Below are 15713 nucleotides of genomic sequence, written 5' to 3'. Positions count from 1 at the left end.
ATATATGCCATATAAAGAAGTAGCTCTCGAGTCAAATCCTGTGGTTTTTTCTTTCAAAGCCTTAATCAAGGTTGGCTTGGACGCGAAGTTTTCCGTTCCAACGCGGTTCACACTTAGCCAGCCTAAAGGTTCCGAAGTCACAAACTAATTCCCAGATTTTTGGTGACACAAATCCGCAAAACAATGTCCAACTAACGAATCCACTTTCGGAGGAGGACAGTCAACCTCTGTGACAGCTATTTCTCAGTCACCTTGGACCACTTTGATCCATCTTTTCTTTTTAACCCCCTCTCAAGACGCAGTTTGGGTGTTTGTTCCACTTAACGGCCTTGATTTTGGACCATCTCACCCAGCAAGTCCTTTATTTTGCTTTGATGTAACTTTGAACCATTGGACCAATCTCCTCTCCTTGAAGCCTGGAACCTGTTCCACTTCGGGATATTTGTCCCCTTCTTTCATGATGATGGAACATGGGAGGAAACATCCTTTGGCGAATCTGGCCTCCGAGGAAAAACCAGATCCTCCATGAGCCTCTTCCAATCCAGTAGTACAGCAGCACTAGTCGAGGTATGGATCCAAAAGCAAATGGAAATGCAAAGTCCCCATCCGGACCTTTTCTTTCATTCCGTGTTATCCGGAAATTCGATACTAAAAGATGGTTGAATGCCAGCAGAAAAGTTTCGCTTTACTCACGACTCACAACACGGCAAACATTTTGGAAAGAACTCCGTTTACAAAACCAACCTATGGTACCCAGAGAACGTACTCTTCTATATGGCGGACTGACTGACTGGCTGGCTGGTTGGTTAGTTGGTTGGCTGGCTGAATGACTTCGAGAAGGAGCGAAAAGTTGAATATATGTCGAAGAAATTGGAAAACTTCCTGCCAAGGAGTTTTTTCCTCCCCCCGAAGAATTTGGAAAATGCCAAATAAAAATTGCCCTCGTGGATCAAGTTTTCATCTCTGTTTCTCAATTGCTCTGGGAGCCACTGAAATTGAGTCTTGGATCGAGGAGTGGGCGCAAAGGTTCCAAAACGTGAGCCAAATCGGGAACAAATTGACCCAGTTGGTTGGCCAGACCAAAGAATGATCTCAGATCAGTGATATTCAATGGTTTAGGAAATTTAGAAATGGCCGCAGATTTGTCTGGATCGGGTCGAACTCCATTAGCATTGATGACGAACCCAGCAAATTTGACCTCTTTTCCCACCTGGATCTTCGCCTTTGATAAGGTAATGTCATACTCTTGACAGCGCTGCTAGCACTGCCGACAGTCTCTCCTTCAACTCGTCCAAAGAAGAAGCATGAATGAGGAATATCATCCACAATCTTATGAATTCCTTTAAGTCACGTAGGGCTTCATCCCTCTCCGACAATATTCATCTCCAGAGGCATTCAGCCCCATAGGAGCGCGACAATATCGGAACCGCCCGTAAGGAGTTAAGAAAGTGGTTAGGTCGCGAGACTCTTCGTCCAAAGGAATTTGCCAATATCCTTTCCGAGCATCGAGTGCGACGAAGTAGCGAGCAATGTGGGGAATTGACGAAGCTATCTCGGATGGAGTGGGGAACGGATGAATAGGTCTTCTCACATATTGATTTAATGACGTATAGTCGGTCACCATACGGATACCTTTCCCGTTTGGTTTTGGAATAAAGATTACGGGGCTAGTCCATGGTGTTTGGCCATGTAACAGGTTCGATAATACCTGCTGAGCATTGACTTTCAAGGTCGTTCTTTGCATCAGCCACAAAAGCAAATGGAATTCTCCGAGCGACTAAAACACATTTTGGGACAATTTTCACATCCGCCTTGAGGTAATATGCATGGGGGGGCCCTTCATAGGTGGTAATATGTCTCTCTCATTGAAAACATGGTCAAACTGCACAAAGATTGGCTGAAGGGCAGCATGGACGAGATCGTTTGGGTAGGTTAAAAATAGTTGCTTTATTTGAACCATGGGCTTAGGAAAGTTATGTGGTATGATTTTCAAATCGACGAGATTGAACCATGACAAATAAAACGAACTTTGCAAGGCTGGAGTAACGAAAGCAGTTGTAGAAGTCATTTGACTTCGACTTCGACAGATAAATCGACCGAGCCCAGACAACGCATTTCCGTACCATTGGCTGCCTTGATTAAACATTGATTATTATCAATGGGTATGTTGTTCTGCTTGATCAGATTCTCGGCAATAATTGGGGCCGTGGCTCCTGTGTCTGGCAACGCCCTGTGCAGAAAATACACTGCCTCGTTTCGGGGTGATCGTGGTGTTAATGAGTGGCGTACTCAGAGACTTGGGGAGGGAAAGAGCGTTGATCGAAACTACCGAACAGGAGACCTCGGATGTCCCATTGGCGAAGGGGACCGAGATTTTAGTAGACGAAGGAGAGTGTGACCGAGGAAGTACGGGAGAGTGATTATTAAATGAATTAAATGGCCTGGGTGAACGAGGGCGAGAATTGAATGGGGTAGTATGAGGTCCCCGAGACATTTTCCTGTTGTGGCAAACGGAAGCCAGATCCCCCTCTTGTTGCATCTGAAACAAGTCATATTTTCGGCAAAACATTCCCCTCCGCTAGCATGCTTGTCATTGGTCCCACATCGATGGCATAGGTTGGTTGGATATGCATTTGAAGAGGTGAAAGAAGATTTATTATTGCGGCCCTTCGATAAGCGAGACTGCAGAAAGATGTGGAATGGGGGAATCTGATCTTTTAAAGGATTGCTCAATGGTATTGGCGATTCAAACGAGTTGGCTATGGCGACTAGGCCTTCACGTGAAATGGAGCCTTGTCGGAGAAACTCTTCACGCACACGTGTGTCAGTCGTACCCGTTATCATTCGCATTGAGTAGATATCGTCCTCTGACATATTAATAATATCGGCCTCCTTACCTGGAGTTGAAGTCGCAAGTAGAAATCGGAGAATAATTCGCCTTGTTGTTGTTGGCATTGGAAAAATTCATATCTGCGGGTGAGGACCGGTTTGCGTTGCAAAAAATATCCCACGTAAAATATCCACGCAGCCTCGAGAGATGACGAATCTTGGATCTTCAACGACACGCTTTGTTGAAGTTTGAGGTCCAGGCAGGCTTTGAAATAACCCCGTTGTCCACGATTGGTAAGACAGTCATTCGATTTGGACGTGGAATAAAGTTCAAATGCCTCGCGCTATGCCCTGAATTCAGGCAGAGATGCGTCCATTGATAGCTTCTCAGGACGTAAGGCATCATTGATACGAGGGGAACGATGCAGGGTGGCAGGGCCATCATATGGGGTCGTTTGGGATGGAAAAGTATGAGCAAAAGCTTGGAGGACATTTTGAGACAATTCGTCCAAGGTTGCCGAGGCGGCACTCAGCTCTTCTTCCAACAACTCATACTCTTGTGGGGTCGAAGAATCGCACAGATCCAGCAATGAGGCTTCGGCTTTAGACTTGGCCTCATCTGCGCGTGAAATAAGCAAAAGAGCTCGATCGTGGAGATTGGAGGATGGAGTTTCTTCAAGACCGTCGAAAAAGGAACGGACAGAAGTGATTGCTCGCGTCAAATGGCCTCTGTAGGCCCTGTGGGAAGCCTTAGCCGTATTTGTAGTAGCCATGTCCTCAAAACGAGACTCACTTTTAAAAAAAAACAACAGGCAGAATACAGTGATACCGACTGCGCCATGTTTGATTTGGAACTGATCTCATTACTTTATTCAAAGAGCGTTAAAGGTTCAGCGTTAGCAACATTAGAATCCCAGGGGAGAAGACTCAACAGCCACCTTCTCGGTCAAGGACGCACTAACACCCTACTCTCCTTGGCCTGACATCCCTTCGGAATATTGGCGGTCACGCACGTTTTTCCGGCTCCCGTCCAAATGTCATCAACGGCGGGAGCAGAAACAGGATCTGTTCAATCTGACCCACCCAATCTTCTGCAATAATCAAGATTTTCATCGCTTGTCTCTACCCAACTGTTTATGTCCTGCTGTGATTCTCCTCTTCACTTTATTCATGTAGACTAAGCTCGGAAGTATGGAACCCTCCTAACAGGGGATATTGGCCGTATAGAGAAAGTGCGAAGAAGAAATCCCCAAGTGGCACAATTCTTATCCGGACAGAATATCTTCACTCTCTTCAAACATTAAAGAGAGACGTATTTTCTTCGACTTCCCTCTTATGTTGAAGGTGTGCTTAAGACTGTTAACAATATCACTTCTTTGGGATCACCAATCGTACAATCAGAAAACCTGAATTTCAATTCTGCTAAATTTTGATATCAGTGCGCTTTGTGATGTTGCTTGAACTTAAAATTCAGTGTACTAATAAACATCTGCATTGCCTAATTATTTCCAAACCATTTTGAAGCTCTACTAAAGTATGGTAGGCAAAACAAAGCTATCTTTATCTGGACACTTGCTGCAGAGCATCATCTGCCCTTTTGAACATATTTCTTACTAGATGGCAACCTCGTATACGTGTGCAAAGGAGACCCGAGCGGTATGCCATATTGCTAGGGCCGGCCAAAACTTACAGATAAATATAGTATTTATTGACACCAAATTTGCATACGAAGTCAACCGAATTTGCACAAAAATGTGCGTATGAACTTTCCAAAACATAGACATTAACCATTTTTGGGGTCTGTAAGGGCTTTTTTCGCCTTCCATATCAGACAAAATGTAGATGAAAAGGAAAATTCTATCACAATATCTTCCAGCACTTGGATTTGAAGGGGCTCCCCCTAATTAGCAGGTTCTTGCCTTGTCCATGGGGCCTCCTGCCCTGATCAGGAGGGCTCGGAAATAAAATTCTTTTTCTGGGCCAAGTAATCACTAACATATTTTTTTGAAAGCATAGAATAACTTTTTCCACACGAAAAAAAATTTACAAACGCTAAGATGTAAGACTGTTTAAAAGCAAAAAAAGACAACGTGAAACTAATTTTGCAAAAGTTTGAAGCACTTGCCAAAAGTTTCATTACATTTCATTATTTCAAAACCTTTAAACTCAAAAGCCCTCAAAGTTGTCTCCTATCTTGTACCCCCAAATTAATACCCTAAACCAGGCAGGTTTCTAGATCAAATTTGGTTTCTCTGGGTGAAGAGACCTCTAAAATGCAAATATTTTTATATTTGCTCTTTTGTGTGTAAAGTATTATGATTCTAGATGCATTTTCAGGAAAAGCCTACCAGGAATAATGTGAGGATTAGAGAGCTACTACTCTATTGTGACAAATCTGGAAGATTGGGACGATTGGTACAATGCAGTATTTAAAGAAGGCATCTTTTACAATGTATCTTCATTAACACTATCCATGAGCTTTTTCTTTGACCAGGTTTTAATAGTCAATTGCAATAAATTTTTACAATTTTGAGTCCTCCAAAATATCCAGGCTAGTTAAAACAATGAAACACCTGCCTCTCTTTGGGTTCCTTCAATGTTAAATTGTTAAGTTTTTAAAATGTGTGTCCTTGTTCCTCCCTCTAATATGAGGTTGATTTGAGTTTGTTTGTTCCATCTGTTCCTGCCTTTTGTGTGCGTGTGTGAAAACCACGTTGGTTTTAACTTGATTCATGAAGATACCAGATATGACCACGAGATGACCAAGTCCAATGTTTTGATAATCCCGAAATAAATGCTTGTGTGAAAACCCTCATCACATTGAATTCAGATAAAAAGAGCTATTTAAGACGAATGGAATACATAGGTATTAAAGTACAAAAAGTACTTTTTGTTAAAGAGATTTGAAAAACAAATATGGCAATTAATTTCACAATTTTGCCAAAATTTGACCAGAATTTTTGAAAATTATTCACAAAGGTTGATTTTTTTTTTTTGCTGAAATGGCTCAAAATGCACAATAAATTGCAGAAAAATATCAAACATTGCTCTAAAACTTGCAAAATTTTCAGATGCAATAAATTTGCAGAAATATCTCGGATGTGCAAGCTTTTTGCAAAATTTGCAGAATATGCAGGATGCAAGATTTGGTAGGCCTTAGATATTACAAATTACATACAAGTGTATCCATAAGCTATATATCCCATAACACGGACATCAATTTCGTCCAAGGAAACAATGAACGTGTTACGTGAATCCATATTATGTATCTAACCCCATTGGAACTGCGAGGAATGAGACTACTAAATCAATCATGTGCCAGTCATTCCTAAAACTCTAGAACAAATTGCCCGCATTCCCGCGGGTCATCTATGCTGGTAAAAATCCCCCTCCAAAATTTAAGGAGATCCTGAATAATTTCCTCCACAATTCAAGGATATCCTGAATAATTTCCTCCAAACCATTCCAGACTAACCTTCAATACCCAGGTATCATCGATCAACAAATTCAATCTCGATTTCTGATCAGATTTACTTACGAGTGATTGTGATATCATATGTTTGTGCCTTGAATCCATTCAAAACATCTGTCTGTGCACAATGAATAAATTATTTGTTATTATCATATTTCAAAAGTGGCCCAGAGTTGCTTTGACCAAGAGGAGACTGTGTGGCTGGAAAGGCATTTATGGTCCATATTTCTAGAAGTTTAAGACTAAGTAAATGTTAAGCTTCCCATAAACTGTGCAATATGCCATCTTGAACTCAAATTTAGCTTGGCAAAGACGCTGAGGTTCGCTCGTGGCACTTTCAAGTCAGGTGTATAAATGAATAATACATTAGTGAATTTAATCCAAGGTATCCACTTTCATCGAATTCTCTGGGGCCATTTAGAGAGGTTGTTTCGCTGAGGCCATGTTGGGGAGGTTGCGTACTAAAGTTGCGTGAATTCAAGAGGTATCTTGCGCTCATAAGCAGATCTGGTATGAGAAAAAAACTCCAGAAGAACCGAAAAGTAAATAAATGTACAGGGTACTGGATGGGTTGAGCTTTGGTACGGAAAACCATGAACGTATTGTTAGAATCGGCCTCCAAACTTGACACACTCACACGATTGTAATTTTGTCCTCAGGTAAATCGCACCTCCTGTCATAGGTGTTGAGCGGTGCTGCCTGAACGGGTTGCCCTTCTTTGAGGTTACTCGGTATTCATTCGCTCACCTGATCGATCCATTCTCGATCCTTTTGCTGCTGGTCCCCTTACTGGTCGTCCTCCAGCCAGTCTCTTTGAACTCTTTTTCTTAGTGTTAGGGGGGGAGCATGAAGAGGTCTGGTGGACGCTCATCCGTTTTTTGGGGGAAGTGGTTGCTCTCCTGGGCCTTGGGGTGTTTTGGGGGGGTTCAGATGCAAACCTCACCTACCAAACCCGCATTTTTGAAAGGCTATGGGTGAGTGTGGGCGAGAATTTGTCGACGAGTTACCGTCTCTGACAATGGGAGTGTTGCTAGGTCTGGATTGGGGCTAGTTTGTGCCTGCCGTTAATTAAATTCCTCCCTATCTTGTTTTATAGCTTGTTTGATCCGGCTCGTTTTCGCCATTTCCATCATTTTCCTGAGTGGCTCCGACACGAAACGTTGAATGAAGCCCGCGCCATGTTCCACACGGGTTATGATTGCTACATGAAGTGCGCTTTCCCGCTAGATGAGCTCGATCCCATTCGTTGTGCTGGTCGAGGTCCCGACCGAGAGAATCCGTCCAACATCAATATCAACGACGTCTTGGGTGACTATGCATTGACTTTGGTCGATGCTCTCGACACCCTGGCTATCATGGGCAACGCCAGTGAATTCCAAAGAGCCGTTCAAGCCGTTATTGACTCCGTTGATTTTGACCGCTCCAACACAATTCAAGTGTTTGAAGCCAATATTCGAGTGCTGGGCGGGCTTTTGTCGGCACATTTGCTTATTGAGCACGATCCACCACTCTTTGGCTCTCTCCGACCGGCTGGGTAAGCTGCTCTTATGACTTTCAAACATGGCAAAGCCCGCCCAACCTGATCCTAAACTTTTGATATAGATATAGCGGAGAGCTCCTATCTCTAGCCCAAGACCTGGCCAACAGGCTCTTGCCGGCCTTCAATACCTCATCTGGGTTACCTCATCCACGCGTCAACTTACGTCATGGAGTTCCGCCCGACGGTTACACCGAGTCCTGTACGGCTGGTGCGGGAAGTCTGGTCATTGAATTTGGTATGTTGAGTCGTCTATTGGCAGATCCCGTTTATGAATTGTATGCCCGGAAAGCCGTTCATGCGTTGTGGCGTCAGCGGGACGCCGACACCGGCCTATTGGGCTATGTACTCGACGTTCACACCGGTCGTTGGGCCACTAAAGTGAGTATCATTTATTTTTTGTCTCCTATCCATTTGACGGATGATGGTTTAGTGCTTCACGCGTATCGCTTTTAGCTGTCCGGCTTGGGCGCCGGAATGGATTCATTTTTTGAGTATCTACTCAAAGCTTATATCCTTTTCCAAGAACCGACTGACATAGCCATGTTCCAAGAAATTTACGATAGTATAAAGTCTCATCACCGACGTGGACGGAACCAATGTAACAACGGCGTCGGCTATCATCCCATGTATGTTAATGTCGATATGAGAAACGGAGACACAATTAATGATTGGATTGATTCCCTCCAGGCCGCTTTTCCCGGCTTACAGGTGTGCTCAATTATTAAGGGGGTGCCATGGCCACTATATTTTTCTATTTCTCAATGTCAAGGTCCTGCATGGCGATATACAAGAGGCCATTTGTCATCATGCCCTTTATTATTCAATTTGGAAGAGGTATGGATGTCTTCCCGAGAGGTACAATTGGAAATTAGGTGCCCCTGATGTTAAATTTTATCCGTTAAGACCGGAGTTTGTGGAATCGACTTATCTTCTCTACCAGGCAAGTACAACAATTATTTAATGTTACTTATTGGTTCCTAAGAGACGTAAGAGCCAGTGTTTATCTCTCTTCATTTAAACACACATTCATTCACTTAACTTGTATTATCTTTTGCACAATGCCAACGCTTAGGCCACGAAGAATCCTTTCTATTTACACGTGGGTCGTGAAGTGCTTCTGAGCTTGAACAACCACACCAGGACCAATTGTGGCTATGCCACAGTGCATGACGTTTTGGATAAGTCCTTGGAAGATCGGCAGGAGTCTTTCTTTCTCTCTGAGACGTGCAAGTACCTCATTCTACTTTTTGATGAAGACAATCCAATCAACAAGTTTGGAGAACGATTCATCTTCACTACTGAGGGTCATGTGTTCCCTTTGGGAACGAAATATCAAAATGAAAAGACGGGAGGGGACCATGTTATTCCGACAGCTTTGGAGATGTTCACGAATAGTTCACGCAAGTCTTCTCATATCAATTCAGGTGGAGATGGGACCATTCTTTCAAGCTGTGATAACAAGGGTTTTTTGGAACTTGAGCACGGATTGCCTTTACATGAAATCTATCTTGCTCAAGTATTTGACACTTTTGGCATTTACAGTTGACCACTATTATGTATGAAAAATTCTACCACTTGAAAAACAATCATGTTGCTCTTTCTTCTTGATTTGATAGTTTCCAGATTTTGTTATGTGATTTGTAACTCCTCGATTAATTTACATTGTAAACATTACATTGAAGAAAGAAGTGATAAAATAACGTAAGCTTAGGGTGAGCACTAATTTTTCAAATTTAATTGTTTCTTCGTTTTTCTTGAGTCATGTGATAACTCTCCCTAGTGACTGTTTTATAAAGGTTTTACATGCTCATTTAATTACAAAAATAAAGGGCCAAATGATTGAACTGGGAAGTCTTTTTCTAATGAGACCGTCATTTAAAGCAATGTAGAGACTACTCAAATTTATTGTCAACGGTTTTCCGGCCCATGCTTCAGTTCCTATTTAACAATAATCTTTAAAATTTTGATTTCATTCAGGCAGAAATTATCTGCAGAGTGGCGTGTTTCGCATGGACCGATTTTCGACTCAAATTTCATTGATCAAATTTATTCATTAATGTTGAATATTGAATTAAGTGAATGGGTCAGGAGATAGAAAACGTCCCTTTTTTGCATGGAAATAGCTTATATCAGTTAAATTTACTCAAGTTTCTTGTGTTTCAGTAATGACGCAAGTAAATCTGAAAAATAGAGTTTAGCTCATACTGATAAATTCATTGAAGTGTCTTTGTTTGCATTTGTGTTTGGGCACCGGGCATGTTTGGGCTACTGATGTGATCAATCTGACTGCGCCTCAAACTTTCAAACCAGTACTGCCAAGTTTGATCCAAGCTGGATTTTATTGGTCAGAAAATATAAGGCTTCCCTGACTTAAAAAATCCAGCTTGGATCAAACTTGGCAGTACTGGTTTGAAAGTTTGAGGCGTAGTCAGATTGATCACATCAGTACTTTTGAGAGCTATCAGAATTGTGGGTATTGGTCACCCTATTGCCCTTTGACGCAGCTGTCGCTCCGGACCTGCCTGGCCGGGTTGCCTTGGTTGAAAGCACAACTGGTTGTGGGAAATGAACCTTGAGAAGAAACAGCTGTAGGATCATGATCTGGAAAATGACCACTAGATGGCGGCAATACCCCAAAGGTCAACGACCAAATTCGAATAGGCATTGTTATGTGCTTGTGGACCACATAATCTTAAGTTTTTTTTAATTTGATCGCAAAACTAGTTTCTTCTTGTGCTATGGGACTCGTACTACATTTTCCACTCATTTTGAGATAACTGCATTGATTGAGACAAAAAGTAAAGAACATTTGAATTGTTTACATGGTTGAGTGATTAAAAAAAATCCTTGACGATCCGTCGAGAGTGGACATGTGAGGTTATTACATCCTGGGGCTTGCGCCTAGATTATATCAAATTAGTATCATTTATTTGCTCTACACAGACAGTTGTTTTGAATGGATTGATTCAAGGCACACAAATATGATTACACAATCACTTGAAGGTAAATCTGATCAGATGTTGAGTTTAAATGTCCTGATTGATGATACTTAGGTATTGAGGGTTGATCTGGAATGATTTTGAGAAAGTTATCTAGGTCCTCCATGAATTTGTGAAGTGGACTTTTTTTATTACTGTAATGTTTTAGCTCTGCCGGAAATTTAAGGCAAAAGAATTCTTCAAGTTGCAAGGAGAAACTCAAAACGTCCAGAATTGTGATTTCCTTTGCCATACCAGCCTATATGAATCCCCCTTCAATGTCTTTTGGCGCCAACAGTCATATTGTTAATGAAACCACAACCTTGAAATAGGTTAGTTATATAGAAATCTAGCAAAGGAGACTTCAGAACCCAAGAAGGCTTGACTTCTTACTTGCCAGTTTGTTCTTTATTTGTTAATAGACTTTGATAGGTCGTTCAAATTTATCAAATTATGTGGCATTAAATTTATTCTATGAGCTGAAGCTCATGAAGATCAGCCTATGATCAGCCTATCAACCTATGCTTTCAGGTCTATTTTGCTCAAGAGCATGAAGAAGAGAGCAAAAAATATATCCATTCATATGGCCTCTATACCTTAGGCAAAGAGTTGTAAAGAAATCTGGACTTGGCTAATTTTTTTTACATTTTATTTGGATTTGGATTAAATTGCAAATAAATTTGCAATTTTGGCTTCTTTCTTGCTATCCTTGGGGCTTCCACAATTTGTTCTGCCTGAATCTCTAACCATTTTGATCCCTTGTCCATAGGTTCTTGACGCAGCACCCAGGATATTATAACCCCACATTACCGCCTTTGACAGATTGTCAATAAAGCTGTGGAATCACTCTACTGTTAGCATACTAAAAGTTCATGACTTGTTTGCTAGAAATAATGCAGTTGTCTCATAACGAGTGGAAAATGTAGTACAAGCCCCATAATACAAACAAAAACTAGTCTTTCAATCGCATTTTAATAAAACCGAAGATTCTGTGGTTCTAAAAGCAACTAAATGATTCCTGTCTGAATTTAGCTGTGGACCTTTGGGGTAGTGCCATCTCGTGGCTATTTTTTAGTACTTAATTCTTCAGCTGTTTCTTCTCAAGGTTCATTGCTATGGAGAACTCCGAGCGGTTAAACTACACTTTAGGGGACACACAGAAGCAGCAGTAAGGTAGGTAGACGATAGGAGGTGGTGAGGGGGGTGCAAGTGCGCGCAATCACAAACCATTGAGGGACTGTTGACAACGAGCGGCAACAGCAGTGATGGGCACACCAATGAAAACTGACTTAATAGATTAGGAAAATTGGCAATTTGGCAATGTTCAAAGAACTTATTTACGTCAGTTGTAACTTCCTAATATTAGACTGGAGATCATACTCAGAATTTGAGGACCAGACACTTTGCCAATGCCAATACCATTGGTTGTGACCCTACGGAAGGCATGGTTTCAACAAATGATTTTCTAATACAATTAAGTTGCAAATTGTCTTCTCCTTTCGTGATAGTTTGGTCGCTTGCCAGAGGCAACATACAGACCAGTGACGTCTTGCTTTTTAATGGGGACCTTTCACATGAACCTTTCAGAGTTCAGTCAGCTCTCATATACTGTTCAGTTTTCCTTTTGGAGGCCATTACTTTCACTCCATGACCTGACCTTCATTGGATAAAAAAATCAGTAGTTGTGTCTTGTTAATTTTTCCATGTCTTGACCCTTCTATGCTTAGCTCCCTCCAAATAAGCTCTACTGTAGTCTTGAAGAGACTTTTGGCGCAACATGCCCAGCTGCTGACGCTCCCTCCTTTCCCTTATGTCCCCTAAAGTGTATCATTGCCCACCATGGTCACCTTGCCCAAGGTGGCCTTTAGCTTCAGGGTCCCGATGCAATTCATAGGCGCGCCATTAGCCGCCTCCAGCCCCAGACCACCCACTGGGGACTGACGAGGATGGAACCCGTGGCGTTGGATCACATCCAGTGCCATCACGGTTCAAATTGCCCCTGAGTCCGGGGTCAACCCGAATGTGAATCCACTATGAGTTCCTGCCAGTGAGCACCCCATAGCAGAGGCCTGATGAAGAGTCAGACGAGGGGTGGGCGCATTGCCATTATGCACCATTGTTTGGATACGCACTGTCTTTGTCACATGTGGGGCGACGCCGCTGGGCGTCGTGGTCAGTTTTGGATACCTGGAAGGCCCCCGCCGCCGACCTGGTAGTGCAACCTGAGCCTGGTGGCCAGTCATTCTCCGTGCTATAATCCCATTCTGACCAGGTGGAGCTCTCATACCCACCAGGCACTCGGTGAGCTGTGGGCATCACAGCCGGCATCACGGTCCAGCACTCATCCCATGGAATTGGATCAGTGGTGAGGCATCTCATACAACTTTGCGCGCGCTGACGGATAGGCTGGCGGCAGATAATGGAACCGCCCCTCCAAGCCTTAAAAAAATGGCCCTTCTGGCCGCAGTTGTGGCATGTGCGCCCCTCTACCTCTGCTGGGCACGTAAAACCTTTATCATGGGGAAAATGGCCGCAGTTGGGACATCAATTGGCCAGCCTCCTATCCCGGTTTCTAGCACTTGATGACCTGGACATGGGCCATCAAGGACGGTCATGGGCCATCATTACCACAGCCGAGTTGGCCACCCATATGCTTGCTCTGAAGTTCTGCCGGGCTACCTCTATATTGGTGGCTTCCTCCAGTGGGCTGGCTAGTGTGGGGCTCTTCAGCTTGAGCAACTTTTCCTTCAACTTGATGTCCGAGAGCCGGCTCGGAATCCTGAACACATAGATCTCATCCAGTGTGAGCAAATCCAAGTTGGCCTCATTGCCCCTCTGGTGAAGCCAAGCCAGATAGTCCAAAAAGGCTTCCCCCACTCCTGTTGGTACAGGAAATAGTCGAGTCTCCTGGTGAACAGGGGGTATGTGACGGCGAACCTCTGCTCCAGTGCCACCATACACAAGTCCTCGCCAAACACCGCCGTGGTTTCCCTGATAGATTTTCGTACCGTGGTTTCCAGTTCAAGGTCCAAGTGGGAAAGGAAGAACACTTATTGATCCGCGATTGTTGCTCTCTCCAAGTTGGACGTTGAGTAGAAGGACTTGAACTTTCTAGCCCATCTGCGCATCTCTGTATGTGTGGCCTCCAACCAGAGATGTTCTGGCTGCAAAGCAGTCTGAACCTGGTATGATCCAGACGGCCCAGCGGATGTTTGCGGTCCCTTTGACATTGCAGCTGGTACAATGTGGGCCAATTTGAGGGTTCCCAACAAGCGTTTGGTGCATGACAGATATGTGTCCGTCATGGCATCCATCTTAGCCAAACACGCTGGCTCTAATATCAGAAACTCATCAGCCAGAGTAAGGTACAGCTCTGACACTATTGAAATGCAACCGTAATTGACCCAAAACCTTGGTCAACACACAGGCCAACTCCTCTCCAGGGGTGGCCCTCGCAAACCTGATAACTTGGGCCTCACTCTTGACAGCCTTGGTGAAGTAGCCCTTGTGGGCCGTAATGGTGCCCTTTAACCTCAATTCTTGGTGTCTAGGGCAGTTGCCCCTTGGTCCACCAGGGTTGCCATCACTCAAGCACCCAACAAAGTTAATAAAAGCTTGGAATTTGCGAAAAATGCTCAGATTTCCGCAACACTTGCATCATTGTTAAAGAACCTNCAGCAGCAACAAAGTTAATAAAAGCTTGGAATTTGCGAAAAATGCTCAGATTTCCGCAACACTTGCATCATTGTTAAAGAACCTCCCACGCAAAGTTCTTTGTTCAGCAAAACTGAACACCACTGTAAATCTGCGCCATGGTGTGTACTCCGCTGTTCCGATAAATGAAATGAACACTCGTCGTGATCTATGACTGACTGGACTTCGCATCCAACCACTTGATTTTTACTGTATCTGAATCACACTACATCACTGAACGTAGAAGCATGCCACAACGTAACGAACGTACTATCAACTACTGATGGGGATTAGTGATGGGATCAAATCAAATTTCAAATTCGAGGTTGCCAGAAAACGTGGATAGCGAAAGCACCCGCCCATTCCATGGCAACGTAAACACTTAGGTTTGGACACAAAGGCAACCCTGGTTTGACGAGAGAAAAATCAGGGTTACTTCTTGACACTGACTAATGGGTTTCAGAGATTCCATCAGTAATGTCATAGGCCATTTGTAACGTACACCCTAATGTGCATGTTGCGGCTGAGACCTAATCTTGTAAACGCGTCCACCGAATAAATCCAAACCAATTATCCAGTCCACGAAACGACGGTTTCTATTTAACAAAACAAATTATAAGACAAAGGACACAAACAAATAATTACAACATACCGATATTGAATAGGCTCGGTGTTACTTTGGATCCAGGGAAACTTAATCAAGATGGCGTCCCGAAAAATACTGATGCAACACTAGCCATTTAAGCGATTTTAGCCGAAGGTGACCAGTGACCAGAACCAACCAATAAATATAGCCAAAAGGTGCAGAACAAACCCACACCATTAAAATGTACATTGGTAGCCCTGGTTGCGACCTCCCGTGATTATCAATTTGGTACCCATTCCCCAAATAAATAATCATAGAAGGTTGCAACTAGGGCTGTCAATTTACATTCTCAATACCATATGGCATCACTGGTGGAATATCGGAAAACCGTTAATTAGCCTCAAAAACTAACCCTGATTTTCCTTTCGTCCAACCAGGGTTGCTTTTACTCAGACTTAACATTTTACTTGGTGATATAATCTTCACTTTCCATGTTTTTCGGCAACCTGATTTTAAAAACTTATTCAATCCCATCACTACTATCAAACCATCGAGTTCCGCTCGGTTTGAACCTGCTGGTAGCTTGTTTGTCAGGAAGACGTTAAGTTTACGTAT

At 43.2% G+C, this 15713-nt stretch overlaps 1 protein-coding gene across 1 annotated transcript; it reads left to right on the top strand.

The window, feature by feature from the left end:
• Positions 1–7253: 7253 nt before the first annotated feature.
• LOC131880010 (ER degradation-enhancing alpha-mannosidase-like protein 1) lies at positions 7254–9441 on the top strand (the record flags this gene model as incomplete). Its single annotated transcript, XM_059226507.1, is given in 6 exon segments — positions 7254–7275; positions 7398–7835; positions 7904–8219; positions 8295–8549; positions 8611–8781; positions 8914–9441. Coding segments are annotated over 6 exon segments (1676 nt in total), but the record flags the coding sequence as incomplete, so codon positions are not given.
• Between the last annotated feature and the right edge of the window lie 6272 nt (positions 9442–15713).

The sequence above is a fragment of the Tigriopus californicus genome, chromosome 5, assembly GCF_007210705.1.
Source record: "Tigriopus californicus strain San Diego chromosome 5, Tcal_SD_v2.1, whole genome shotgun sequence".
NCBI classification, from domain to species: Eukaryota; Metazoa; Arthropoda; class Copepoda; order Harpacticoida; family Harpacticidae; genus Tigriopus; species Tigriopus californicus.
Note: the sequence above shows the minus strand (reverse complement) of the source record. Positions and strands in the feature narration are given on the sequence as shown.